Source organism: Myotis yumanensis, unplaced genomic scaffold (genome assembly GCF_028538775.1).
Source record: "Myotis yumanensis isolate MYYU_CA2020_CCGP unplaced genomic scaffold, mMyoYum1.0.hap1 SCAF_11, whole genome shotgun sequence".
Classification (NCBI taxonomy): Eukaryota; Metazoa; Chordata; class Mammalia; order Chiroptera; family Vespertilionidae; genus Myotis; species Myotis yumanensis.
This window is the reverse complement of record NW_027223762.1, coordinates 72,667,544-72,694,850: the sequence shown is the minus strand read 5'-3', so window position 1 is coordinate 72,694,850 and position 27,307 is coordinate 72,667,544. Positions and strand designations below refer to the sequence as shown.

Sequence of the window (27,307 nt, the reverse complement as noted above, 5' to 3'; positions counted from 1 at the left end):
TCCGGGTGCTTCTGAGGAGCCCTCACCACGTGTTCTCATCGCCCCCAGGGAGGAGAAGACGAAGCAGCTGGAGGACGCCAGGCATCAGTTGTACCAGCTGGTGTGGGAGCTGCAGGAGTTCCGGCACAATGTGAGCAGGCCTATCGTGTGGGCCGGGGGTGGGGAGCTAGGACGCCCCAGTCACCGGGGCCCCAGGTCCAGGGATGTGACCTGGGACATCTCTCCTTCCCACCCAAAACTGCGCTGCCTGAGAGCCAGTTTTCCTGGGAGCTGCTGGGGAGTGACATGCTTCAGTGACAGAATGTGGGGCCCACACACAGGGGCCTGCACATGGACCAGCTTGGCCGCCCCTGGCTTCTCCTGGGGCTGCAGGGAATTGGGCCTTCCCAGCCCCGAGGGTGCCCTGAGCCAGGTCCCCTGCCTTTGCCCACCTGCCAGAACATGGAGCTGGCGGCCAGCACCCAGGCTGCTCGTGCCCCCCTCCCTGAGCTGGACTCCCTGAGGGAGAAGGTTACCTGCATGGAGAGGCTGGAGATGGAGGCGATGGGCCTCAGGCAGAAGGAGAAAGACATAGACTTCTGTGTAGCCACATGGAAGTGAGCCCAGCAGGGGCAGGCGGCCCGCGGGCACTTTTGTCCTGGAAGAGGGGAGAGGGGCCGCAATGCCTCCCCAGCTGGCCCTCTCCCTGCACCGCAGACTGACTGCCAGACCCCTGGGCTCCCTCTTGTAGTGGAAGGAACAGGGTTGGGAATGTGGTTGAAGGGCCCTGATTCTTCTAGGACTTTTCCTCTTCCTCCTTCATGCCACAATGATGACCTTCTATTCACTAATCTTTTTCTTTAAGACTTCTTGTAATTTCTATGGCTAAATCTTACCAGGACTGTTTCCTCATCTCTAAAACAGAGATAACTGTACTAGTCCGTGAGGTTTATACAAGGAAAGAGGTAAAATACCTGGTATTGGGGCAAGTCCCATATGAAGCTCTCCGTGGTGTAGCCTACTTGGATTCCAAGGTTATGGGTCTGTTCAGAGGAGGGTGTCAGGGCTGAGGGGGGATGGAGACCAAGGCCCAGATAGGGTTACTGAGGCTCTGACCATGCACCCAACTGCCTCACGTGAGCAGTGAGTTCAGGACCCTCTCTTCCAGGCGTGTTTGCTCCTCCCACCTACTCAGGGAGTGGCTGTTCCTGCAGGAATGTTGGTGGCTCACTGCTCTGCTCCCTGGGGAGAAGGCACTCTGGGTGCTGTGCCAAAGCAGCCCGGCCCAGGGGGGTGGGGTGGGGGCCAGCTCTCGGCTTTGTCCTGGAAATGGTCCCCTGGCCCTACTGGTGACCAAGGGCATCAATCTGCAGCACAGACAGGTGTGGGGCACGGGCACCCTCACTCACAGGTAGGAGGGTTGGGGGAGGTCATGTGCAAGCTTCCCCAGGCTGTGGCCTCCGCAGTCTCCTGCACACTGGGGACCTAAGGCAGCCCCCACATCTCAGCCGACACTTTGCCCCGTGGATGGGGGTGGGTTTCAGGGCACAGCCTCTGTCTCCGTGTCTTTTCTGTGCCTGTCCAAGCAGCCTCGCTCAGTCATGCAGACACAGTGACTGAAGGCCTGTGTGGCACCAAGCCCTGCGCCAGGAGCAGGGGATCTAACACAAAGCAAGACTCACTCCTGGCACTGGGGAGCTTCTGGGCTTTTGCAGGGTTTCCCGTGGGAACCCTGTTCCATGTTCTCAAGGTGTGTGCCTCTGGATAGCAGCAGCAACATTTTTAATATCCTATTTAATAAGAGCCTAATATGCAAATTGTCCCCTTGGATGGGAGTTCCACAGGGAGGCCAGGAGTTCGATTGCTTGCTATGACATGTGCTGGCCACCAGGTGGCAGCGCAGAACATTGCTGGCATTGGCAATGCACTGTTACCTCTTGCTGGCTAACTGGGATCTGGGGTGACAGGGATGGAGGTGCTGTAAGAATGCAAGCTCGTTCTCACTCCCCCTGCAACTATCCCCCGGGACGCCAGGGCTCGCCCGCCAGGGAAGCCCCTGAGCTCAGGTGCTGGGTGCCCAGGAGGAGCCCACCCTGCACACGCACAAACTTGTTAAGGTGAGCCAGGCCACAGCAGCCAGGACCACAGGGGCCTGTTGGGCTCCTGGTGGGTTTGAGCAGGAGCTGGTCTGCAAGGCCAGCCAGGAGAGAGCATGCTGCCCTCCCTGCTTCCGGGGGACACCACTGGGTGGCTCAGAGGCCTACACTGCTCTCCAGCCCGCAATGTCCGTCCATGCTCACCGCATCTCCATGTGGAGACTTGGGCACCATGACTCAGGTGCGGGGATGAGGGGGGTGCGCGGGGGGGCCAGCGGCCCAGATGCTGCCCTGGGCCCAGAGGTCAGCTGGCCTCCACGCCAGATGCTCGCACTTGGATCTCCGGCCAAGCCCAGGGACCGCACCCAGCAGGAATTTCATGTACCGGGCCTCTAGTTGATTAATAATTTTGCTGTGAAACTAGTAATGCTTTACACTTTGCATTAGTAAATGAATTACAAGAGAAACAGAGTGGTCCATGGAGGCCAGGCCACAAAGAGGATGAGTCACACTGTTCTCCAAAGCCCGTGTGCTAGGGCCCAGGGAGCCGCGAGGACAGAGCTTGTGCCCTCCCCAATAGCCCATCCAGTGTCGCCACTGAGAAATACATAAAATGGGAGGGTGTCAGTGCCACAACCCGAGGAGACAGGCCTGGGCGCCCCTAGGCACACCTGGGAAGTGGGGGTGCACCGGGTGATCCTTGACTCTGTCTGCAAACACTCATCCCACCTCTGCTGCCAGGGCCCGGGGTGGAGGACAGAGGCAGAGAGAGAGTGCCTGGGAGGTCCCTCTGGTCCCATGCTTTGTCCTTGGCTGAAATTCCCTCCACCAGGGGCAGACATGCGGGTGCCTTGAGGGTCCTGAGCAGCTGAGGGCCAGCTGGCCCTGTCTCTGCCCCTCAGAGAGGGATGGGCACTTTGCTTCCTGGGCAGGGCTTGCTCCCAGAGGCAGTGGAGGCTCCTCAGGTGAGTCCCAGCTCTCACTCCACTTGCTGGGTGTGGAGCAAGCCTTGTCCCGTCCCTCACAGGAGAGGTGGTCCAGGTGCCTCTCATCCCCTCGTGCCCTGGCACCGGGTGGCATCGATAGGAACACGTTTCTAGTGAGCTTATTACGCGAAGTTCTGTCCACAGATGGGGCCCCTGGTTGCGATCGTGCAGGGAGGGGCAGGGTGGGTGGTGGCAAGGCAGGTAGGAGCTGGGTTTAAGATCAGACCGTGGGTCTGGTGGTCTCACACTCTCTGCCTCCGCCAGGCCCAGGCTTTGCCACTTTAGGACTCGGGCACAGCTTCTCGGGGTCCTGTCTCTCACTTCTGCAGTGGTGGGTGTGCAAAGCAGGTTTAGATGTTTCTGCTGCCTGATCCATGGGAAGGTTGACACCCCCAGAAAACTGAGGCCCATTGGAAGAGTAGCTATAAATCATTTAGTTCCACGCTGTACTCTGCTTCTGGACACTTGTCCATCCCTGACTTTCCCCAGGTCCTTCAGGGCCCAACTCACATGGCGCTTCTGACCCCCGTCATGGTGTGATTCAGCTGACAAGTGCATTTGAACATTTCTGGGGGCCCAAGGAGAAAAGCAGTGGCATAGTCCTGCCCTGCAGGACTAGCCTTGGGGGGTGGGTGCGGACAGGCCAGTTCAGTGTTGCCTCATACTGGGCACTCTGGGTGCCCCAGCATCTGACTCAGTGGGTGGGATAGAGTGGAGTTGAAGTCCTTTTCAGAGCAGGCAATTCTGGCTGGGTTTTGAAGGCTGAGTAGGAGTTGGTTATAAGGATGAGCAGGCAGGCTTTGCTATGGTAGTTCAGGGCCTGAGAGTATGGTGATACTGGTGAGTACTGGTGGGTAGACACAAGATGAGAATGCTGGGGACAGTGGCCAAGGGGAGAGAGCTGGGCCTCCTTCCCCTTGAAGCCCCTCCATGTGCTCCGGCTCAATCGCTGATAGTATTCAGGGCTCCTTACCCCCGCGGGCTCCTTAAGGATAAGGTGCAGGCTGCTGAGGGCAGTGAAGAGACAGGTCTGGACCTCTCCAGCCTAAGTTCAAGCCCAGCTTCGCCACTGGCTGGCTTTGTGACTTGGGGCTCATTCCTTAATTGACCCAAGTCAGCCTCTTCGTGTGTAGGAAGAGACTGTCCCTGCCTCCTTCTGGGGGCTGTTGTGAAAGTGAATGTGGCAGAGACAGAGAGCACCTAGTGCAGGGCCGGGGACAGGCAGGGAGGGAGCCGTCTGGTGAAGCCAGAGTCAGTGACAAACCCTTCCGGATGCCAGGCTTTGACCAGAACCGTGTCCACTGGTGGTAGGTGCACGGTTTCCCCTCTACCGAGAATCCGGGGTTCTGGCCCGTGCGGGGAAATGAACACGTGATGGATAAGCAGGAGCTACCGGCCCGCTCCCAGGTGTTAGAACCCGTGAGTGGGGCAAGCCTTGGAAAACAGCCCGCCAGGAGAAATGGGCATGTCCCCGTGTATGCGTGCTCACAGACTGAGGGCATTCAGGGGAGACTCAGTCCTCCTGAGACTGAGTGGCACTGGGAGTTCTCCGGGGGGTGGGAGCAGGGATGAGGGGAATGAGCTGAACAGCTCCCCGGTGTGTGCTGGGCGCTGGGACGGGAGTAAGTGCAGTGGACGCCTCCCATGAGGGGGCCTGTGAGGGCCCAACCATTGTGTCCACCCCCAGCATGTGCCTGGCACACAGAGGCCATAGAACTTGTTTGCTTGTTGTTTCTTACAGACCCCTCATTTCCGGGAAACTGCCCAGAGCTGTTGTTTTTCTAAGAGTAGGTGTGTGACATGTTCAAATAGGAACTGCCTATTGAACAAAAGCTAGTCTGAATTTTGTTCCTGGACCCAGACCAGTGGAGTGACTGTGAGAGGCCTAGACTCGGCCCTCAAAGCCAGGACAGACTCTCAGCCTCACCCCTTCCTTGTTTAAGAAAGTGGCTCAGCCAAGTCCCACACCTGTCAGCAGGTGCACTCGTCCAACCACCGAGGCTGTACATGTCAGACACTCTGACAGTGTTCCCTTTCGAATTTTTTTAAAATATATTTTATTGATTTTTTACAGAGAGGAAGGGAGAGAGATAGAGAGTTAGAAACATCGATGAAAGAGAAACATCGATCAGCTGCCCCCTGCACATCTCCCACTGGGGATGTGCCCGAAACCCAAGTACATGCCCTTGACCAGAATCGAACCTGGGACCCTTCAGTCCACAGGCCGACGCTCTATCCACTGAGCCAAACCGGTTTCAGCTTCCCTTCTGAATTTAAATAGTGTCTTGCTTCGGGGATTTTTCCATCTGGACTGGCCTAATGGAGAAGCGCAGGGGCTCAAAAGTGGAGACAGCCCCAACCGGTTTGGCTCAGTGGATAGAGCGTCGGCCTGCGGACTGAAGGGTCCCAGGTTCAATTCCGGTCAAGGTCATGTACCTGGGTTGCGGGCACATCCCCAGTGGGGGGTGTGCAGGAGGCAGCTGGTCGATGTTTCTCTCTCATCAATGTTTCTAACTCTCTATCCCTCTCCATTCCTCTCTGTAAAAAATCAATAAAATATATTTTTTTAAACAAAGAGGAGACAGAACTTTCCGTGGCAGCAGAGACATCCCTAGGTTGTTGGTTTGGGTCCAGTGACTGGAAGAGCTGTTGTCATGACCAGGGGCCTTAACCTGATGGCTCTCATGTGTGTTCTTGCTGACCAGGTGCGGACTGGAGACGATTATTCAATTGACACCAAGAGCCACCTCCAGGAGCATTGGATTTGGTATTGGATTGATAAGCTATTCGAGCAGGAGGAGGAGAATGTGCAGCTGAAATCGAAGCTGCACCACCTACAATTGGTAGGACAAGCTGTGGTCACCACGTGTAGCACAGATGGGGGCAGTTTTAGGTTCATATTGTGCCCTTCTCTGATGTTCACCTACTGGATCGGTGCTGCTGCCACCACAGTGACCCTCTGAGGGCAGAGAATCACTTGCTAAGCCCAGTGGCTTGAGTGGGCACCACTGAAGCCTCCAACACAGAGAGGGCCTGATGCTGTGTTGCTTTCCTGTGAGGATGGAGGGATTGAGCCTCTGTTGCAAAAAGGGTCTCCTCCGACGTCTATGATGTGGGTTGAGCTGTGATGTGTGAGTCCCTACAGCCTTTCCACGGTATTAGGCCTGCTAAGGGGCCACAGAGCTGCAGTCCCCATAGCACTTGCTCTAAAGCCCTGAGCTGTAGGTCACTTTGTTCAGACACCGCTCAGAGACCTCGGGTGTCTCCATCCCCTAGGGGCATGGAGGGCCTTCATCCTGCGGGAATGAGGACAGATGCACGGGGCCGGGGCTTGTCCAGAGTGTGCCCCAGTCCACATCCTCACTGCCCCCCCGCCCCCACTTCCTGCACTAGGTCCGGGACACATACCAGAAATGCCTTGAGGAGCTGCGGGAAGAGAACATGGCCCTCAAGACTGCACAGGGGCAGAGTGTGGAGGAGTCTGCCCACCTGCGCTGGGAGCTGGAGCAGCTGTCAGAGGGTAAAGCAGGTGCCTGGGGGCAGCCTGGCTGTGGATTCTCTCTTACCTGGGGAGCTGAGCCCTTGGATCTGAAACTCATGTGTCAGCCCTTCCTCTACCCAAGTAAATAGGGTTTTATTCAAGGGCCATTTGGAACTGTTTCATTGCAATTCTCCCCAAGAACATGAAGGGCCTGGCCACCTTGAGTCAGGAAGCCAAATGGAAGGAAGTGTTGCCAGATTTCTCAGCTTCCATTCAGCCAGTGCCAGGAGCTTCCAGATGACAGCACGCTGATGCCCAGAGGGTGTCTTAGATCTATCGGTGGAGGATTGGAAGCTCTGGATGCAGGAGATGTCCCCAGTGGTCACTCACCTCCATTATAGCTGTACCCGGGGCATGGTTTCCTCTGCTGATTTCATAATCAGACAGATGGGTATAGTTTGCTCTCCACCTTCCTGGGCTGGGGCTGCTCAGTGGCTGCTGTTCAGGGGACCCAGGCCTCTTCCTCTCCCTCTGGTGTTGGCCCCTCCCAGCCCCCAGAGGAGGTGAGGGCTTGGCCAGGGAAGGTGGCTGTGGTGGCCGGTCGTACAGCAGGAGCCTCAGCACCCAGCAAACAACAAGCCAGTTCCTGTGTCCAATAATAGCACACGTGCACCTGAGAGTGCAGGTTAGGGTTTGCTTAGAGCTCTGCTGAGCCAGGAGGGCCTTAGGCTGGTTTGGGGAGGGGCTGCTTTTTAAATTCTGAGCAACATTCCTCAGCGTCATGGAAAGGCTGTTGGAAGCAGCTGGGTATTCATTCTCTTCAAGGCGTCCCATCCGCTCCAAACCTAAAATCAGTTCATTGAACTCCGAGTCTGTGTGAGAAGTTAGTTCTTTCTGTGGTTTGGTGTCTCCCCACTCCTGGGAACCCAGGCTCTGGGAGTTGAGGTTCCTGGAGAGCACACTGCCCCCTGCTGGGACACAGAAGTGGTGCCGCTGGCAGGGACTGGCTCAGACCAAATGTGCTTCTGTTAGCATCCAGGATGGCTGATGGGGTTGGAAAGCCTCCCTGATTCAGATGCTCAGTGTAGCTTGTGAGCCCTTCCAGGTCGGTGACTGACTTCTTCTTCATGTTCCCAACTCCTACTGCTCAGCTGGCAGCTCCCGAACAAAGCATGAACGTACTTCTGTGTGGTTGGGGTGGTGGCTTCTTGAGTCAGAAAGGTCTGGTTTAAAGTCCTGGCTCCTCTACTTGTTAGCCAAGTGACCTCTTCTGCACCCCAGTTTACTTATCTGAAAAATGGGGGTGATGAAGCTGCCTCACAGGATTGCTATGGGTATCTTGTGAGAGGAGAGAGTGAAACGTTAGGCTGTGCCTGGCCCACGGGGTGCCAACAAAGGATGGCTGTTCTTATCGCCCTTGTCTTATCCAAAGATACCCATTGCTCTGCTTCTTGGGGTGCTCGTGAGCAGCCCTACTAGCAGTACAGTGCGATAAGGCTCTCAGAGCTGAGTGTGTGGCCTGGAGGGACGGGTGAGGGAACAACCCTGACCCCTCAGACAGTCATGTTTTCCTCCTGAACAAGCCCCAGGACTTTCCCAAAGTCATGCACCTGCTGGCGGCAGGGAGGGGCCGTGAACTCCCATTCTTCTCAGGTCTGTGCTCCCTTTCTGTTCCGCATTGAAGCTGTTTAAAAGCAAAGGAGGACATTGCCTTTTTCTGGCTTTACCTTATGTTTTCATCTCGCTTAGAATTTTTAAAGCAGTTTGGATAAACTGTCTCATTCTGTTTCAATGCATTTGTGAAAGTATAAAATGAAATCTCTGACTGAAGGAACTTATCCAGAGATGGCGAGTACTGGGCATATGTGCCCCATAGCTTCTTCCACCCACAGACATGCGGTCAGTGATCGTGTCCCCCTACACTGTCGGCTGAGCCACCTGCATTCACACCACTCTGAGGCTGGCACAGAGAGCGCACTCTGCCATCTCCGTTAGTCTCTGAAATCCTTGGCTTGATGGTCAGGTTAAAACTTGGCAGAAAGTGGTGCCAGCAATTCCACTGTCTTGAACGTTTGCATTGGCTTCTCTCTACCATCACCTGCTTTCTTCTTAAGCTCTGCTTGCTCCCCTGACAAACCCAGCTGAGCCAGCAGAGGGGCCATAACCGTCTGAGGAACCCTCAGGTGCAGACAGCAACAGCACCCTGGGAAAAAGGGAGGGCACCCAGCTGACCATCCCAGACCCTCAAGTCTAGGGCTCAGGGTGATGGCCCTCTCAGGGCCAGGGACAGAGAGCAGAAGCTGAGGCCCCTGGAATATGGGCTCTGACTCCACTTTGCTCTTCAGCCTCCAGCTGCTTCCTGAAGCTGGACCAGGAGAAGCAGAGCCTCCAGGGCATCATACAAGGGCTGCAGGACGCCTCCCTGGCTCTGCAGGAGAGCAGCCTCCAGCGCCGGGAGCTGGAGGAGGAGAACCAGCAGCTCAGAAAGCAGGTACCCGTGGGTGGTGTCCGGAACATACGGGCATGTAAGTGGCCAGGGGGAGTACTCAGGTGTCCGTGAGCATGCGAAGCTGGGGGACAGGCAGAGTCCTGTGCAGCCACCGTTTTGGTAGGGGGACAGGAGGCCTCCTGGAGAGGCATCACGAGGCAGCAGGAGGAGTCCCTGCAGCAGGGAGACCACACAGGAAGGACCTCTGTGGGCCTCGCTGCCTTCATCTGTGAAATGGGGTTAACAATGCACCCACCAGTAGGTGTGGTGAGGATGGTGTGAGTTAGTGCAGGCAAAGGGTCCAGCCTGTAGTAAGTGCCTCATGGAAGGAGAGCAGCACCCTGTTAGAAACCACCGGGCGGGCCCGGGAGAGAAGCAGCGATGGAAGACTCCCTCCCCTGTGGAGACCATGGATGGGCCGTTTCAGGGCATGGCTGGTGGTGACAGGAGTGCAGTGCTCACTCTCTCCTTTCGGTCAAGGGCATGAGGAAGAAGAGATGTCTGGACTGCATTGCCTTTCTGGACAAACCAGGTCTTCCCAGTAGCGCAGTAGAAGAGACATCTGGGAGGACAGACAGGCTCACCAGCCAGGTTCATCCTACAGTTACCAGGACCCCATTCACATGGCAAGAAGGGCCCTGAGAGGCTAGCGATGGCCTCCCTGAGCAGGGCATTCTGGGTCAGAGGGCCTCAGTCCATGTAGCCACCGCGGGTGACACAGCTGCGTCGTGTGCTCTGAGCACACCGTGACGGGTGCCCCGATTCCGGATGAGGGAGGCGCAAGGGCACTCCCGCTTGCTGACCACCTGGCAGGACTGGTGCTTTCAGGTGTCTGGGTGTCTATCCCATCCGGCCCAGGGGTCCTGCCAGCGTCATTTGCTGAGGCTGCCCCGGCAATGGCAGGGACGTGGGCTGCAGACCAGAGACCTGGGTCCCGCTGGTCATGGCTCTGCTGGAACTTCATCTCTGGGTGAGGCTTGGGACCGCCCCTCCTCCTGTGCAGTGGTTTCTCCTGGCCTTTCATGGGACGTCCAAGGTGCAGTGACTCACGCTTCTCGTCCTTTGAGGCTCCGTGTGCCTCACAGCAGAGCAGCTGCCAAGCAGTGTGTCCTCTCCCTGGGGGCCGGGAGGAAGGCCCTCCTCATGCCCCGTCTCTCTGTGCAGCGCTGCTCAGGGAAAGCCACCAGACAGTCTGGGTTTTAGATTCACGTGGTCTGGGCACAGTGAATGTCTCTGTATATGGCAGCCCGACCTCGGCTGAGATAGAAAGGCTTGACCTTTAGAAAGATGAGAACCTCCAATGGGGCGGGTCCCCAGGGGTGAGCTGCAGAGGCCTGCGCTGTAGCCTCTGGCCCAGCTCCCGGCAGGGATGAGAGATGACCCCTGACGCTTCTTCTGTCCTTGGGGTCCACTCCAGTCCCTCCTCCACACACACAGGACAGGTGGTGGCTGCCGCCTCCCCACATGACTCCTTAGCCCTGTCTCTCGGGTCCCATCCCCTGCTTCCTCTCCTGATCAGTTCCCTGTAGGACCCCCGGGCAGTCCTGCCACAGCTCTCAGAGACCTGTCTTGGCTCTGAGCCCCTAGTGGGGGAAGGGGCTGCAATTTGTAGTCCAGCACTCTCCCTTGTCTGCTGCCAGGAGCCCTGCGAAGGCGGCCCTTCTGCTCTACTCCCTGTCCTGCTCAACCCACTCGGGGCCTGGCTGCATTATGGGTCCTCCCTAGTGTTGGATCAATGGTGCATCTGGGCCATCAGCTAAAAACCACAGGGGACATGGCCTGACATTGACCACCCTGGAGCCAGGACAGGCCCAGCCTTGGACACGTCCAGACAACATGGCCCTCTGGGAGGTGTCTGAGAAGGAGAGACAAGGGTCAGCCAGGACAGGTGGCCCAGTGTCCCAGGCCCCCCGGTGCCAGCTCGGCTCTCCCACCACCCAGTGTCTCCCAGGCTGTAGGCTCCCTTCGGTCTGTGTAAACCTTAGTTCCCGAAGTTCACGTCCTTCCCTGTAACTCACGACCCTTCTGTGGACCTTAGAGAGGGTGTGCCCCCCACCCTCACTTTGCACTGACATCCTCAGAGTTCATTCCTCTTAGGAAGAGGGGCAGCCCTTTGGGGCCTATCGTGAGCACAAAAGCGCAGCATAGGGGCTGATGGGCAGGCCCCTGGCACCCGCGTGCTCTGGGGACCTGGAGCCTCCCCACAGGAGTCTGCGGCCCAAGCCTGGCGCTTTGAGGAAGACAGGAAACCCATCTCAGCCCAGCGACCTCTCAGAGTGGTTCTCAACCTTCCTAATGCCGCGACCCTTTAATACAGTACCTTGTGTTTTGGTGACCCCCGATCATAAAATTATTTTCGTTGCTACTTCATAACTGTAATTTTGCTACTGTTATGAATCGTAATGTAAATATCTGATATGCAGCATGTATTTTCATTGTTCGTGACCCACAGGTTGAGAACCGCTGCCCTAGGGGAAGGGAGGGCCTTCAGGGAAGGACAGAAGTGAGAGTTCCAGTTCCACAGCAAAAAGTAGCAGAGAAAGATAGGGTGTCCAGCCGGGGGGTGGGGGGGACATGAGGTAGTCACATCTTCAGACCAGAAGCAGCCACGCCAGATATGCAAAGGTTGGACATAACATTCCTTTCACTGGGACAGACGGGGCGGCAGGGGAGAAGGATTAACAGTAAGACGGGGAGGGGTAAACAAGGCTGGAGGTTGGCGGGGGGGGACACACCCCAGACCTTGTCTGAGAGAGCAGGCCTGGGGTCAGCCCACTGCCATGCGTTTGGCTCTGCCGCATCCTCACTGTGGGACTCTGGGCAGATCACTGGACTCCCTGAGCCGGTGCCCTTCTCAGAATGAGGGTGAGTGACAGCTGTGCAGGGCCTTCCTCCTCAGGGCCAGCTCCAGAGAAGGCACGGCTATCAGGGCAGATGCCTGCTTCCTGCTGAGCCCAGACCTGGTGCTAGGAAGTGGGGCAGCGATAAGGAAGGAGAAGAAAGATGTTCTCACTTGTGAGAAAGACTCAGACACGTGGCACCTTGCAGCGCCTTTTGCTGTTGGCCCTGGCTGGTGAGGCTGCCCTGTCCCCATGTTGGGGCAGGGGGCTGGGTGTGCCCACAGGGTGTTGTGAGGGCACGGATATGAGCCCCACTGTGCCTGACCCTTCCCCTCATGGGGAAGAAGCTGCCTGCCTGCTGCTTCTGAGGAGACTGGAGGCTGTGCCCAGACCTGTGAGATAAAGGCAGGGTGGCCTCGGCCCAGGAGAAATAGGCAGAGCTAGCGATCCTTCCTGGAGTTTGTAAACCTGTCTGTGCCAGGCTGCTCCCAGCCAGGTGAATGGAGCCGGCTCTTGGTCCTGCTGCTCACTGGGTCACTGGGTGTCTGAAGGTCCTGCCCCCAGAGGTTCTAGTCGGTAGCCTGAGGTTTGGGGTGTTTAACACTCTGAGAGCCACCTGATCTGGATCGTGGGGCTCCTCTGTTTTAGCTTTAGAGCCATCAACCCAAACCAGCATCAGGGTCACAAGTCCAAATGCAGGCTCTTGGGCCCCAGCCCAGACTGACCATGTCAGAAGCTCTGAGGATGGGAGGGGCCTGGCGCTCTCAGGAGGGGTCAGCTCTTGTTGTACCTGCCACCTGCCAGGTGTGAGCTGAGCACGTCACCCTGACAGAAGCTGGCGCCCATGCCTGCTGCTTGCTGGCCCTGTCAGTAACGGAAATGCACTCGTGGTCACATTGTTAGCAGGGAGCCACCCTCTCCCCCTCCCAGGTGGTCATGAGTTTGCTGTCAGTGGGAAGGGACAGCAGCATGGGCCTTGCCTGGGAGTCGCACCTCAGGGCCCACCCTGAGTCTGAATCTGCGTCCATCACGGTGTTCAGGTGTCAGGCACAGAGTGTGAGATGTGCGGGTCCAGGCAGTTCATGTTCAGGGAGTGGGCACTGGTGGGTCCCGCAGAAGAGCTCTGTGACGGGCCACTGATTGGGCAGTCGTCCAGGCAGGACGGAACTGGTCTGGCCTGGGCAGCAGTGGGGTGTGGAGGGGGAGCCGCATGGGGAACGAGCACAGGCCTTGGTGGTCCATTTACTTGGAGGGGAGAGGACGGAGAGAGATGGCAGAGGACCCCTCAGAGCAGCTGGATCAATAGGAATGTCACCAACTGGGGAAAGTCCCGGTAGGACATCCAGTGGTGGCTGCTGGACCCAGGAATGTGGCCTGACCCTCAGGACAGTAGTGGACACGGCCTAAGATGGAAGCATTGAGAGTAGCAGTGGAAAACTGGGAGGAAAGCTGACCTATTGGTGTCCATGGCCTTTTTCTCTATCATGAGCTGGAAGTGTACGCTGTGTGCTGAGTGGTGATGGTCAAGGGTGTGGGGAGCTCACTGCACAACTAGGCCTGACCTGGGCAGCAGCTCAGGGACGCCACCCAGGAGCCAGGCTTCTCCCCTCCTGCTCTGCAGTCTTGGCAGTGGCTGATGTACCTCCCCAAGAAGTGGGACGGAAGGTTTTCCCTTGAGAAAAGGCTGATAAAGTGTTCCCTGGGGCTGACAGGTTTCGGGTTTGCTTTAAAACACAGTTCACTCCCTGAAACGGACTTTTGCATGGGCTTCTTCTTTGGTTCCACAGATTGAAAACTTTCGAGTTCAGATGGAAAGAGAAAAGCAGACCAGCCAGGTTCTGGAGACTCTCTGTGAGGAGCTGGTGGAGGAGAGAGAACAGCTGCTCCGTGACAAGAAGACCCTGAATGCTGAGAGAGCCCAGCAGGTAGGCCCTCCAGCGCCATGCCTCCCCTGGCGCCCCGGCCTGCAAGAATGTGAGTCCAGGATCATAGGATGTCCTGGGAATCCAGCAGTGATTCCCGGGTTACCAGTTTCTTCCCTCAGATGCAGCTCACACCAGCTGTTGCAGCCACAGCAAGGGCATGGGGACAGACATTGCTTCCTAGGGACACTGGCAATCTTTTTGTTTTTTCAATCTATTTATTTATTTATTTCAGAGGGGAAGGGAGAAGGAGAGAGGGATAAAAACATCAATGATGAGAGAGACTCATTGATCAGCTGCTTCCTGCATGCCACCTACTGGGATCGAACCAGCAACCTAAACATGTGCCCTTATCAGTAATCAAACCGTGACCTCCTGGTTCATAGTTTGAGGCTCAACCATTGACCCACGCTGGCTGGGCAGCACTGGCCATCTTGTTTATGATCGTCATGACTTGGGGGAGGAGAGGCGAGGTGCTCCTGGCTGTGGTGGGAGAGGCCAGGATGCTGCTAAATGTCCTGCAGCTCATGGGATAGCCTGCAGGACAAAGATCCCCCTTCAGATGTCCAGCTTCATGCTCAGAGCTCTGGAGAACCTCCAGGGTTAATCCACCCCCACATTACAGGAAGTCCTAGGGTAGGCAGCCCAGTTCTGGGGCAGCGGCTCAGGGACACCACCCAGAAACCAGGCTTCTCCCTCCCTGCTCTGCCAGTCTTGGCTGTGGCTGTTGTACCTCGCCAAGAAGTGGGCAGGAAGAATGTGGAGGGTGAAGAGACAGAGGGAAGGCCTCCTGGGATCCTCTGTGGACATCTCATTGGCCACACCTGACACATGACTAACCCAAGCTGCAAGGGAGGCTGGGTATCAGGTACTTGAGTTCTTCAGCCTCTCTAGTATTGCAGAAAACCGGCTTGGGGTGGTGCTGTGTAGACTTAAGAGGCATGCATCCACCCTCCCCAAATATGGCTTCCAGTCTAGGAGGTGGAATGACAGGTGACAAGCCAGGAGACTTTAGACGTGTGCTATTGAGGGAATATACGTGGGTCCAGGGAGAGTCTTATTAGGTGCAGGACATTTAGAATCGTGGTGCAGGGCTTCCCTGAGGAGCTGTGAATCACACTGAGCCCTGGATGATGAGAAGGAGCCAGAGAAGCTGGAGGCTGGGGGTGGAGGCAAGTGAGCATGCACAGCAGAGGGAAGATCATGTGCAATGCCTGCAGGGGAGAGTGGTGTGAGGAGCGGCCACAGGGGTGGGCGGTCAGCTCTCGCACCACTGTGGACCAGGGTAAAAAGCACCAAGGAAATCACTTCCATTGTTTTAGGAGAAGATGCAGTTTCTGTTTCTAAGTCATCTGGCTTCTGTGAAAGTGTTTAGACTTGAACTGTCTGGGTGGGGATCTCCATGCCCTTCACCTTGTATCCATATCAGGCCTTTGGGAAACGTTAGGACATCCTTTGGGTCCACGATGAGATGGAGATTCCAGGCCTACACTTTGGGCCTCCAGTTTGGACCGAAATCATGCCTGTGTTGTTTCCATTGTGTTTTCCTGCAGTTCAAGGATATGAAAAAACTGGTGCATTCACTGCGGGATAGTTCACAGACCAGCAGCAAAGCCCGCATGAAGGGCAGGAAGACTGAGCAAAAAGTCCTCCTCCAGACGGTGACGGACACCAAAAGGAAAGTGACCATGATGGAGTGGGAGCGGCGGCAGCTGTGCCGGGACCTGGAGCAGGTGAAGGCGCAGGCGGTGCAGGCACAGGAGCTGAAGCACATGAAGGTGCGGGTGAAGGAGCAGGTGGTGCGGGCACAGAAGCTGGAGCAGGAGCTGCATCGGCTGCAGGAGGAGATTGAGAAGCTGGCCATGGAGGTCAGCACCCTGACGACGGCCCCTGAGAGGGTCCACGCTCTCGAGTGGGAAAGCCAGGACCTGTTGCTGGAGAACCAGAGGCTGCAGACGTCTCTGGACACCCTGCAGCCTGAGGGTCTGGAGCGGGACAAGCAGCTGGACACCAGGGTAATTCTGGCCTCAGAATGACTTAGGACGGTTCCTCCCCAGTCAACTCTCCGGTGCTTTGAATGCGGTTGGATGAGTGTTGTGTAAATATCGGTGAAATAGGTTGGTAGTGCTGTTCAGCTTCTCTATGTCCTTAACTGATTTTCCATGCACTTTTCAAAGTATTCAGAGAGGGTACCCAAGGAGGTTATCCAGAGAAAGGGCATAAATTGCCAAGAAAGGTCACATATGCAGGGAGGGGCCCAGGACTAAGCTTAGGCCCATGGGACAGTCCGTTTCTGCCGTGGGCCTTCCCATAGCAGTTCCTTGAGTGCAGGTAGAACTGTCCTCAGCTCGGCTGGGTGTTGCCTCTCCTGAGGGTCCTGCTATTTTGGTGTCAGCACTTGACCCGCTGTTGGTCCCTCACTGCTTGTGGGGACCTGGGGATCCGGAGTCTGTGGTCCCCCTGGGCCTGCACCTGTTGAGGCGTCCTTTCCTTCTCCCTCCAGCAGGTGGAAAATTCCACTCTGAGGTCCCAGAGCGCCTCGCACACTGCGCTCACAGAGCAGGACACTCAGCTCCAGCACCAGCAGCTGGTGGCAGCCCACCAGGCCCTGCAGCAGGAACACGCAAGCCTGGGCGCACTCCACGAGCACCTGACTAAGGAGCACAAGGCCCTTCTGGACAAGTACCGCCGCCATAAGAAACTGCTGCATCAAATCCTGGAGCTGGAGAGCAAGGCTCTCAGTGACAGGTGGGTGCCTGCGGCTGGGGGTAGCTGACGGGCTCCCCCGGCTCCTGTCCCCCCTTCACTCTGGTCCCTCACCTTTCCTCTGGTCCCGCTGCTTCACAGTGAAGAGAAGTAAATCCACCATCACCCTCAATGATGTAGAGTTGGTGTGGCTGGAGACTGAGGGGGAGGAGGGTCCCCCAGGATAGAAGGGTGTGCCCACTAATTTCGGCTCAGGGAAACCAGGTGTCAGCATTGGGGTCCCAGCTCCCCTGGGCATTCCTACCCCCTCTTCCTTTTCTCTCCAAACCAAGGACAAGGAGGGGAAGTCACCACAGCTGCCGATTTTCAGGGACGTGCCTAACTCAGCTCCCCTGGCCTTTTCCCTGTCCAAGTCTCCAAATCTGGGCTTCTCATTTTCTTTTTTTTTAATATATTTTATTGATTTTTCACAGAGAGGAAGGGAGAGAGATAGAGAGTGAGAAGCATTGATGAGAGAGAAACATCGATCAGCTGCCTCTTACACATCTCCCACTGGGGATGTGCCCGCAGCCCAGGTTCATGCCCTTGACCGGAATCGAACCTGGGACCCTTCAGTCCGCAGGCTGACGCTCTATCCACTGAGCCAAACCGGTATCGGCTGATTTTCTTTCTTTTTTTTTTTTTTTACTTTTAATTTTGGAAAGTATTGAATATATGGATGTGTGCAGAATAGTATAGTGAAAACCCTGTGTTCCCATCACCTGCAGCAGCATTACCAATACTCTGCCATTCTCATGTCCCCTTTACCTCTGACTCTCCATATACCTTTTTAAAGGTAAAATTGATGTACCTTAAATGCATAAATCTTAACTTTGCATGTTTTCAAAATCAGGGCTTTGTGTGCATGTAGTCAGCCAACTTCAGCTGAGCTCCAACCAGGCAGATCCCTGATTGCAATGGCCCCGGCAGGTGCAGTGGGACCCAGAGCCTGGGAGAAGTGAGATGTACAGAGGACTCCAAGGTGGGGGTGGGGGGGAGGGGGGGAGAGATGTGCTAAAGAGAGGCTCTCCCACACTTGGAGAAGCACAGGAGGGAGCTGTCCACTTTCTGTGCTTGTGAGTTGTCCCTGCTGAGGTCTTCCCTTGCCTCTGCCTCAGCAAATGCCAGGCAAAGGCTGGGGCTTCCCTAGGAGCAGGTGAGGTGCAGGGATTTGGCATCACAGGGACCAGGGAGGGTGCTGAGCCTGCAGAGCCTGTGGAGGGCGCCTGCTGCTGCATCAACTTGGGGGTGATGATGTTCATTTAAACACTCACCCAGTGCTTCCTGTGGACGCTCTCCAGAGCCTTCCACCCCTTTCTCCACCCAGATTCCCTTCCTTTGGGGGTGCTGGGACGTCTGCTCCTATCAGACTCTCGTTTCTTCCCGCCAGAATGAGTATCTTCTGCCTCTTGGCATCTCCCTCGCTGCCTCCTCCGCACCCATCCTGTGTTCACGAGATGCTTAGTGAGCACCCACTGGGCGCTTGGTGCTGTCTAACGTGGTAGGAATGCACCCAGCTGACTACTGATGGGAGCCTCCTGTGGTGCCCACCCCGCAAAAGGTGCTGCGGGCCCTACCCTCAATGCCCTGTGATAACCTTGTGGATATATTCTTATGTCTGTTCACATGGGAAGGTTTGTGCAGGTGGCATTTGACTGCTCTGGGGGAGGAGTTCATTGTTCTGCCTGTGACTCCTTGCTTGATGGACCTACTGTGTGACTCAATGGTTTTTGCTGGTTGGACAGATAGCTGGAGGCCCTTGGTGTGTCTGCAGCAAGGATGCAGGTTGGAGGTGGAGGTGCCTGGAGCACAGGCCAGGGGCTCTGTATTCATTTCACCTGACACTTGACTGGGACACTTGCTCCTTCGTTCCCCTGGCGCACATGTACTGGGTGTCAAGCCTCCTACCCGGGATTCAGTGGGGAGTAGGACTCTCAGTTTCTGCCCTGGAGGAGGGTGGTTACTAATGGTTGCGATATGCTTGATCCTGTGATTTTCCAAGACACAACAGGGAAGCAGGAGGTGGGGACCCTAATGGTCCATAGCCCTGTTTGTCAAACCTGGATGAGAAAGATCACTGCCCTGAAAGCCCAGCAGAGCCATCATCCCCACCTTCCATTTCCCATGTCTGGGCAGCCTCCACTTGTGGCTAAAGGCCACAGGAAGGAAAGTTTTTCTTCCAACAGCTGCCCAGAAGGTATCTGAGTCTGAGTGTGAGTCCGCACAAGTCTTGGCTCCAGGCAGATGGTATAAATACAGCTGATATGGGATGAGGGCGGGGCGGGATGGAGGGCTGAGGGCAGGGGCTGAAACCATGGAACCTGGGTGGTCTCTGTCAGCCTGTCTCTGGGTGTGGACAACTCAGGAAGGGGGTCTGGAAAGGCATTTGCCTGCCTGGGGAAGATTGAAAGGTGATGACTCAGTCTCCACCTTGGACCTGGGAAGGCCCCTGAGTCACCTGAACAGGGAAGGTTCCTGCAGGAGGAGGAACAGCCTAGAGCTGGTCAGGGGCTCCCTCTTGTGCTCTGCTGCCCTCCAGAGTGGCTGTGTGGGACCCTCTGCAGACTGAGACAGGAAGGAAATAAAATCCCGAGCTGAGGGAGAGGCTGAGGGAGAGCGAGGGCAAGGGCTGGATTGGGGGTGCCTTGAGGAGCAGGGTGTGCAGCTGCCCATGATGGCTGCTTGGGCCTCACCAGGCAAGCCTCTGGCCCCCAAGCTGCCTGGCTCAGAGCAGAGAGACTGCTGTTCCTGAGCAGGGGCGGAGGGCTCACCCAGGGCCCGGTGAGGGGGATCAGCTGTTATTGGCTGTGGAATTACGCTGTATGTGCAGTGGTTTCTTTGAGAAGGGTGTGGAGTCCAGAAAACAGTGGTTTTGTTCCCAGTGGGATGTAGGAGGGAGGCTGCTTTGACAGGGATGGAAGGGACCATGGAGACATGTCGAGTGGGAGCAGAGGGCTTGGCTTCTGGGCTGCAGGAGACCCCCTGAGCTGGCCCAGTGCCTATCCCTCTCTCTGTCCAGCCCCATCCCCTGTCCATCTCATTCTCCCTCAGCTTGCAGAGAGAAGCTGCTCACCAAGGCTTTGAGGTCTCCCTGGGTGCCCATTCCTAGTGGGTATGTTTCCCTTCAACAGCTACAAGGACCAGATCCAACATAAGGTGGCGCTGGATCAGCTGGGGATGCTCTTGACCACAGAGCAGGAGGCTCTGCAGCAGGAGCAGAGGACAAGTGCCATGGCTGCAGAGGAGAACCAGAGGCTGCAGCGAGAGCTGGACAGGTAACCGCCAGGCCCCCTGCAGGGCCTCTGCAGGGATGTCAGTCTGACCCACTCACTCAGCACCCGCTGAGCTGAGCTCAAGTGAGACCCCTGGTGATGGTGCATTTTTACCAACCCTGCCCTGGAAGCAGCTGGTGGTAACAAGGTTAAGGGGACTCCAGCTGGTGGCTGGAACGAATAACTCGGCAGCTGGGATGGGGCATTGTCTAGGTTTGGACAACGTTCCCTCCCACAGTTATGATGCTGATGACTGTCGGGCAGGGGCACCTGCATCCTCTAATACCAGTGATCCCGTGAGGGAGAGAGGCTTGGTCCTCAGCATCCACGCATTCCCATTTGTGAATTCACCTCCTGGCTGAAATGTACCGGTGACCCCCAAATCAGTGCCCGTGGCCTGTCATGGACGTGCCCAGAGTGGGAGATACTGGAGTCGCCTGATGTGCACATTTGCAGCTGAGTTTGAACAAGGCCTTTGACCCCAGCTGTGTTTCATTTCTCACCAACCAGCATCATCTTCATGGGCCACTGAGTGTCATGGTGTTCTGTTTTCTGCGCTTCGGTGGCAATTTCGCCTTTTGAAATGGCCCCAAAATGGAGTGCTGAAGTGCTGTCTAGTGTTCCCAAGTGCAATGCTGCACTTGGGCCTCATGGGGAATATTCGAGTGGCACACAAGGGTCATTCGGGCCCAGGTATGGTGCTGTTGGCTCTGAGTGTATTACACGAGGCATCTTTACGTCTTGATGAGCTGACAAAATGTGACCATAGACTCCCAGGAACCGGTGGGAACAGGTTCAGTACTCACTAATTCAGGGTTCGCGTGGTTGGGTAGAACATTATACTGTGAATCACGAGAATTGACTGAGCTATTGTTATCCTTTAAAAAATCCACAGCAACAGAGGAGGAAACAGGCTCAGGGAGATTAAACAACTTGTTCAAGGTCAATGCTCCTAGTTAGTGACACAGGCAGGATTCGAATCCAAGTCTTGCCTCAACCCAGAGGCGTGACCACATGAAGCCTTCCTTCCCACAGCCCTGATTTAACATGTGCTGTGGGGCTGTAAACTCAGCTGCCTGCAGTGGCCGGGCAGGTCCAGCAGGTGGGGAAGGAGAGTCAGCTATAGACCAGGCTCTGGTGGAGAATACACCCAGCTAGAGGCTGTCAGCTGGGAGGCAGGATGGACTGCCAGGTCTTCCTTCTTTATGCTTTCTTTTTTTTTTTTTTTTTTTTTTTTTTTCCTGAGAAGAAGATATCTGAATGTTGATGGGTACCTTAAAATTTTGGAATGCTGATACACTAATTATTTTTTTGTTTTGTTTGTGTTTTTTATTAATCTGCTTTTTTGGGCGGGACAGAGGACTGGGAGGACCTGGAAATATATTTGAGGCCGGGGACCCTTAAATCTAACCTGCGAGTATTCATAGGACTACAATGAAGAATCTTTTTATCTTGTTCTGTTTCTTCTTGATGTTATTTTATTTTTTTAGTTGACTTTATTGGAGAGACGTTAATTAATAAAACCATACACACTTTACAATGAAAAAGAATAGAACAAAATAAGTAAATGTCAAAAAGTTTTTAAAAGCTGTGTGGGCCAAACTTCACACACCTGTGTTCACATTGAGTCCATGAGCCTCTGGTCATATGAGCTTTGTCGGTATGAATCTTCCCCAAGGAATCCCAGTTGGGTGATGATGATGATGATGATGACAATAATTTAAGTGGATTTAGGTAACACTCCAGAATCTTCTATTTTGTGTATCTCAGTAGTTGCAATTAGAAAGGGGCTTGGAATTGGGGAGAAGAGCTGGATATAGACATAGAGTCTTAGAGCAGAAATGTTCTGATTCAGTGTTTAAATGTTTGAATCAAAGAACCTTTTTTCCAAGTAGGCAGATGTGCCAAAGCCTCACGTAGAAAGGACTTTTATAGGGATGCTCTGTTGTAGTGGTGTCGGAGCCTGCCTGTCCTTCTCCCCCAGTACGCAGTGGGGCACCTGGGGTAGCCTCCTAGAACCTCAATGAACACATTTTGAAAACCTCTGATTTTGTTCAACCATTCATTAACACATGAAAAAAATTGAGGCCCAGAGAGGTTGCAGTTTTGATTAAGGTTGCCCAACTGGGACAGAGCCTGTGAGTGCGCCTCAGCCCTTGGCCTTGTGTTTCTCCAACCCCAGGGCCAATTTCCTGCACCAGCAGCTGAAGGGGGAGCAGGAGGAGCTGCAGTCCCACACTAAAAAGCTTCAAACCTCCCTGAATGATATGCAGCTGGAGGTGCACCACTGGAAGGCCCGGTACGAGGAGCTGAAAGGGGAGCAAGAGGAGATGTACACAGTCACCAAGAAACTGCAGACCCAAGTCAATGAGCTGCTCACAGACAACAAGGAGCTGCTCACAGACAACGAGGAGCTGCTCACCTACAAGGAGGAGCTGCTCACAGACAACAAGGAGCTGCTCACAGACAACAAGGAGCTGCGCACAGACAACAAGGAGCTGCTCACAGACAACGAGGAGCTGCTCACAGACAACGAGGAGCTGCTCACAGACAACAAGGAGCTGCGCACAGACAACGAGGAGCTGCTCACAGACAACGAGGAGCTGCTCACAGACAATGAGGAGCTGCTCACAGACAACGAGGAGCTGCTCACAGACAACAAGGAGCTGCTCACAGACAACAAGGAGCTGCGCACAGACAACGAGGAGCTGCTCACAGACAACGAGGAGCTGCTCACAGACAACAAGGAGCTGCTCACAGACAACGAGGAGCTGCGCACAGACAACAAGGAGCTGCTCACCTACAACAAGGAGCTGCTAACAGACAATGAGGAGCTGCTCACCTACAAGGAGGAGCTGCTCACAGACAACAAGGAGCTGCTCACAGGCAACAAGGAGCTGCGCACAGACAACAAGGAGCTGCTCACAGACAACAAGGAGCTGCTCACAGACAACAAGGAGCTGCGCACAGACAACGAGGAGCTGCTCACAGACAACGAGGAGCTGCTCACAGACAACGAGGAGCTGCTCACAGACAACGAGGAGCTGCTCACAGACAACGAGGAGCTGCGCACAGACAACGAGGAGCTGCGCACAGACAACGGGGAGCTGCTCACAGACAACGAGGAGCTGCTCACAGACAATGAGGAGCTGCTCACAGACTACAAGGAGCTGCTCACAGACAACGAGGAGCTGCTCACAGACAACAAGGAGCTGCTCACAGACAACGAGGAGCTGCGCACAGACAACGAGGAGCTGCTCACAGACAACGAGGAGCTGCTCACAGACAACGAGGAGCTGCGCACAGACAACGAGGAGCTGCTCACAGACAACGAGGAGCTGCGCACAGACAACGAGGAGCTGCTCACAGACAACGAGGAGCTGCTCACAGACAACGAGGAGCTGCGCACAGACAACGAGGAGCTGCTCACAGACAACGAGGAGCTGCTCACAGACAACGAGGAGCTGCTCACAGACAACGAGGAGCTGCGCACAGACAACGGGGAGCTGCTCACAGACAACGAGGAGCTGCTCACAGACAACGAGGAGCTGCTCACAGACTACAAGGAGCTGCTCACAGACAAGGAGGAGCTGCTCACAGACAACAAGGAGCTGCTCACAGACAACGAGGAGCAGCGCACAGACAACGAGGAGCTGCTCACAGACAACGAGGAACTGCTCACAGACAAAGAGGAGCTGCTCACAGACAACGAGGAGCTGCGCACAGACAACGGGGAGCTGCTCACAGACAACGAGGAGCTGCTCACAGACTACAAGGAGCTGCTCACAGACAACGAGGAGCTGCTCACAGACAACGAGGAGCTGCGCACAGACAACAAGGAGCTGCGTACAGACAAGGAGGAGCTGCTCACAGACTGCAAGGAGCTGCGTACAGAGAACAAGGAGCTGCTCACAGACAACAAGGAGCTGCTCACCTACAACGAGGAGCTGCTCGCAGACAACGAGGAGCTGCTCACAGACTGCAAGGAGCTGCGTACAGAGAACAAGGAGCTGCGCACAGACAACAAGCAGCTGCTCACAGACAACGAGGAGCTGCTCACAGACTACAAGGAGCTGCTCACAGACTACAAGGAGCTGCGCACAGACTACAAGGAGCTACAAATGTCCCTGAAGGACATGCAGCAGGGAGTGAACCACTGGCAGGGCCAGTATGAGGAGCTGAAGGCTGAGCAAGAGGCGCTGTACGCCCACACCAAAGAGCTGCAGACCCACACCAAGGAGCTGCTCACAGAAAACCAGGAGCTGCAAACCACCCTGAAGGAGATGCAGCAGGAGGTGACCCGCTGGCAGGGCCGGTACGAGGAGCTGAAGGGGGAGCAGGAGGACCTGCAGACGCACAACAAGAAGCTGCAAACCTCCCTCAACGACACCCAGCTGGAGGTGAACTGCTGGCGGAACCAGTGCAACTGGCTGAGGGAGGAGCTCCAGAGCAGGGACATCTCGCTGACCGAGCTGGACAACCACTGCCAGGTGAGGCCTGGGCTGCAGGGCTCCAGGACCCTCGGTGGGCCTGCTCTCTGGGCTAACGCCTTGAGCTTAACCAGGAGGGAATGGGTCCTCATTGGCATCTCTGCTCAAAGGGTGTGTGTGAATGTCACACAGAGGCAGAGAGGAAGCCAGAGGCAGTTGACTGGGACGAACACCAGGACTGGCAGGGGTGTGCTACAGAACACCTTTCACCTGATCTTTGCTTTTTGCAGGGTCGGGGCGGTGCATGGAAACAGCCAAGTACCGTTGTATCTCCGTCCTCTTGGCTGAGCACTCTGCTCTCTGTGTCATCTCATTTAATTCTCGCAATGATCTTGTGAGATGGGGTTCCCATCCTTGTCCCTCTGAAGTAGCGGGTTGGAACCCGGTTTGTCTGAAGCCAAAGCTTGGGACTTCCTGCTGCACCAACCGCGATGATATTCTAGAGCAGGAGCTGGCCAGCCTCAGCCCAAAATTCAGGTCCAGCTTCATGCCTGTTTGTGTACGGCTGTGAACCAAGAATAGCTTTCACAGTTTTGAATGGTTGGGGAAAATCAAAAGTAGGATAATATTTGGGGGCAAGTGAAAGTGACATGAAATGTAAATGTTGGTGTCACGAGTAAAGATTTTTGGTTTGTTTTTTGTAAACAGCCACACCCATGCATGTGCATTGTTTCTCTGGCTCCTTTCCTGCTGTAATAAGTGTTGAACAGTTGCAACAGAAACCACTGTCGGCCTGGAAAGCCTAACATATTTAGTACCTCGCTCTTTACAGGAAGAGCACGCCAACCCTGCCTACAGCAGAGATGTGCAATAGGAATATAACGCAGGCCACCACATGTATCACTCAACTTTCTAGTAGCCATATTCAAAAAGTAAAAGGAATCAGGTGGGATTAATGTAGGGGTCTGTTTTATTTAACCCTTATATCTAAAATATCACATGTAACCCCAAAAGCTTATTAATAAGATTTTTAAAAATAATATGATTTTTTATTGATTTTTTGAGAGAAACATCCATCAGCTGTCTCCTGCATGCCCTGTACTGGGGAATGGAGCCAGCGACCCAGGCATGTGCCTTGATCAGTGTGGGGTGCGGCTACAGTGTTTGGACATGTTCAAGCCTTGGACTGATAAAAGGGCACAGTCCTCTCATTGCCACATGCAAGGCCCAGCTTGGAGGGCAGAGCCTTCCCAGCACAATTATAGCCAACAGCTATAGCGGGAAGCTTGAACCTATGGTCCAAACAGGTGGCCCCACATGCCTGAGTGATAGAGTTCAGGTGCATGTAGTTGAGTAGGACTGAAACCCACAAGAATGTTGTAAACATCGTGATCATGCCCTTACTTTGCCTCGTGGCATCTGCTATAAAATAAAGACACGGCTTGTGGGCACTGGCCCTGTCTCTTTGTCAGAGAAGCAGCATCCCACTGAGACCCAGCTTTCATTCTCTTGCTGTCTTTTCTTAATCTTTCACCGCCCCCTCTCAGGGTCACTGAACCAGGCTGAGCTGGCATGGCACATAAGGAACCCGGGGGCTGAGTATGCCATGGCCGTGCCGGCTCGCCACAGATCAGGAATTACACCGGTGATTTCTTGGTGAATGGGACACTCAACCTACTGAGCCACACACACCGGGCAGCTTATTAATGAGATACTTTACATTACTTTTAATTGTTATTAAGTCCTCAGAACCTATTATATATTTTGCACTTATACCTCAGCTCAGACTGGCTGTATTTTCAGTGCTCAGCAGCCACACGTGGCCAGTGGCTGCCTGATTGAATGGTGCAGTGGCAGAAGGTTTGGCCATCCCCATAGCACTGGCTGTATTGGTCATGCCAGCTGATGTAGATAATACCAAAATGACCATCTTTGTGCATGTGACCTTTTTCTCCTTTTGGAAGTAGATTCCCAGCAGTGGAATCACGGGAGCGTGTGGTGTTTGAGACATTGTCCATCTCTGTTTTAGCTGCTCTCCCACCTCAAGGGCAACTTGGAGGGAGAAAACCGTCACCTGCAGAGTCAAATCCAAAGCTTGACAGAGAAGAACCAGAGGCTTCACCTGGAGGACGTGGAGAACAACTACCAGCACCAGGAGGAGCAGCGGCAGTACATGTGAGGGGTGTGGGCTGACGGATGCCCATCAACAGAGGGGTCGTGGCTTCCAGCTCCATGACTAGACCGCGCCATTCTGGGCAGCAGAGAACCCCCTGGGCGCATCGGTGTCCCAGGCAAGGGGACAGACCATCTTACCAGCACATACTTCTCTCGTTATCCCGGGAATGGTTCCAGATTTCTGCAAATAAGAGTGGTTGGCTTTGTTGGTTTTTCAGAGACACTTCCCCCTGCCAGACGCTTCTTAATCTGCTTTTGGAATCCAGTTCACTTTGAAAAGTACAATAGTGATAAAGAGAGTTTCCTAGGGAAGGACTTCAGATCACAGGCTGAGCCCCTTCTGTGTCGGTTTTTCCCTTAATGGGCTGCAGAGTGGGTTGTTGGTGCACAGTGGCTGTCCTCCCTCTGCCCATATTGCCTTTGCCGACAGGCCTGGCCCTGCAAAGTGCACAGAACCAGTTACCTGGTCTCCAGGAACCAGTAGGGGTGATGGGATGTGAGCAGAGCTGTGTGCACACAGATGTGAGGAGCTCCATGGAGGTAGGAGGAAGCGTGGTGATGGGAGTTGGAGTTCTGCTGCTGACACGGATGAGGAGAAGGCTAGCCAGTCTGTGTGTGTGGGTGGGGGGGGGGGGTAGGGGCTGAACGTGAAGGTGGGGCTTGGCATGGTCTGGGTGCAGGGAAGGTGCAGGGAGTGGCAGGAGGGGAGCTGGAGGAGGCAGCGCTCAGCCATGGAAGGCTGCCATGCCCGGCTAATGAGTCGGATTCACTGGGAAGTGGGTGATTAAGGGATGCTGGTGTACAGGGCCTAGGAAGCTGCCAGAAATGAGGGCAGGAGGAAGAGCCTTGGTGCTGGAAACCTTGTGGTTTGGAAGTCAAGTCATCTGAGATGC

The 27,307-nt window shown here is 55.1% G+C and overlaps 1 protein-coding gene across 1 annotated transcript in view; it reads left to right on the top strand.

Moving 5' to 3' along the window:
* LOC139019334 (protein Daple-like) overlaps positions 1-27,307 on the top strand; it is a 45,469-nt gene that overhangs the window by 2,414 nt on the left and 15,748 nt on the right. The window contains exons 4-17 of the mRNA XM_070428362.1: positions 49-130; positions 439-582; positions 5,767-5,904; positions 6,455-6,581; positions 8,888-9,033; positions 13,658-13,795; positions 15,346-15,531; positions 15,583-15,807; positions 16,296-16,540; positions 19,669-19,812; positions 21,992-22,172; positions 23,418-23,529; positions 23,620-24,299; positions 26,269-26,414. Coding sequence (XP_070284463.1) covers positions 49-130; positions 439-582; positions 5,767-5,904; positions 6,455-6,581; positions 8,888-9,033; positions 13,658-13,795; positions 15,346-15,531; positions 15,583-15,807; positions 16,296-16,540; positions 19,669-19,812; positions 21,992-22,172; positions 23,418-23,529; positions 23,620-24,299; positions 26,269-26,414 — 2,694 coding nt within the window. The remainder of the gene's footprint in view (positions 1-48; positions 131-438; positions 583-5,766; positions 5,905-6,454; positions 6,582-8,887; positions 9,034-13,657; positions 13,796-15,345; positions 15,532-15,582; positions 15,808-16,295; positions 16,541-19,668; positions 19,813-21,991; positions 22,173-23,417; positions 23,530-23,619; positions 24,300-26,268; positions 26,415-27,307) is intronic.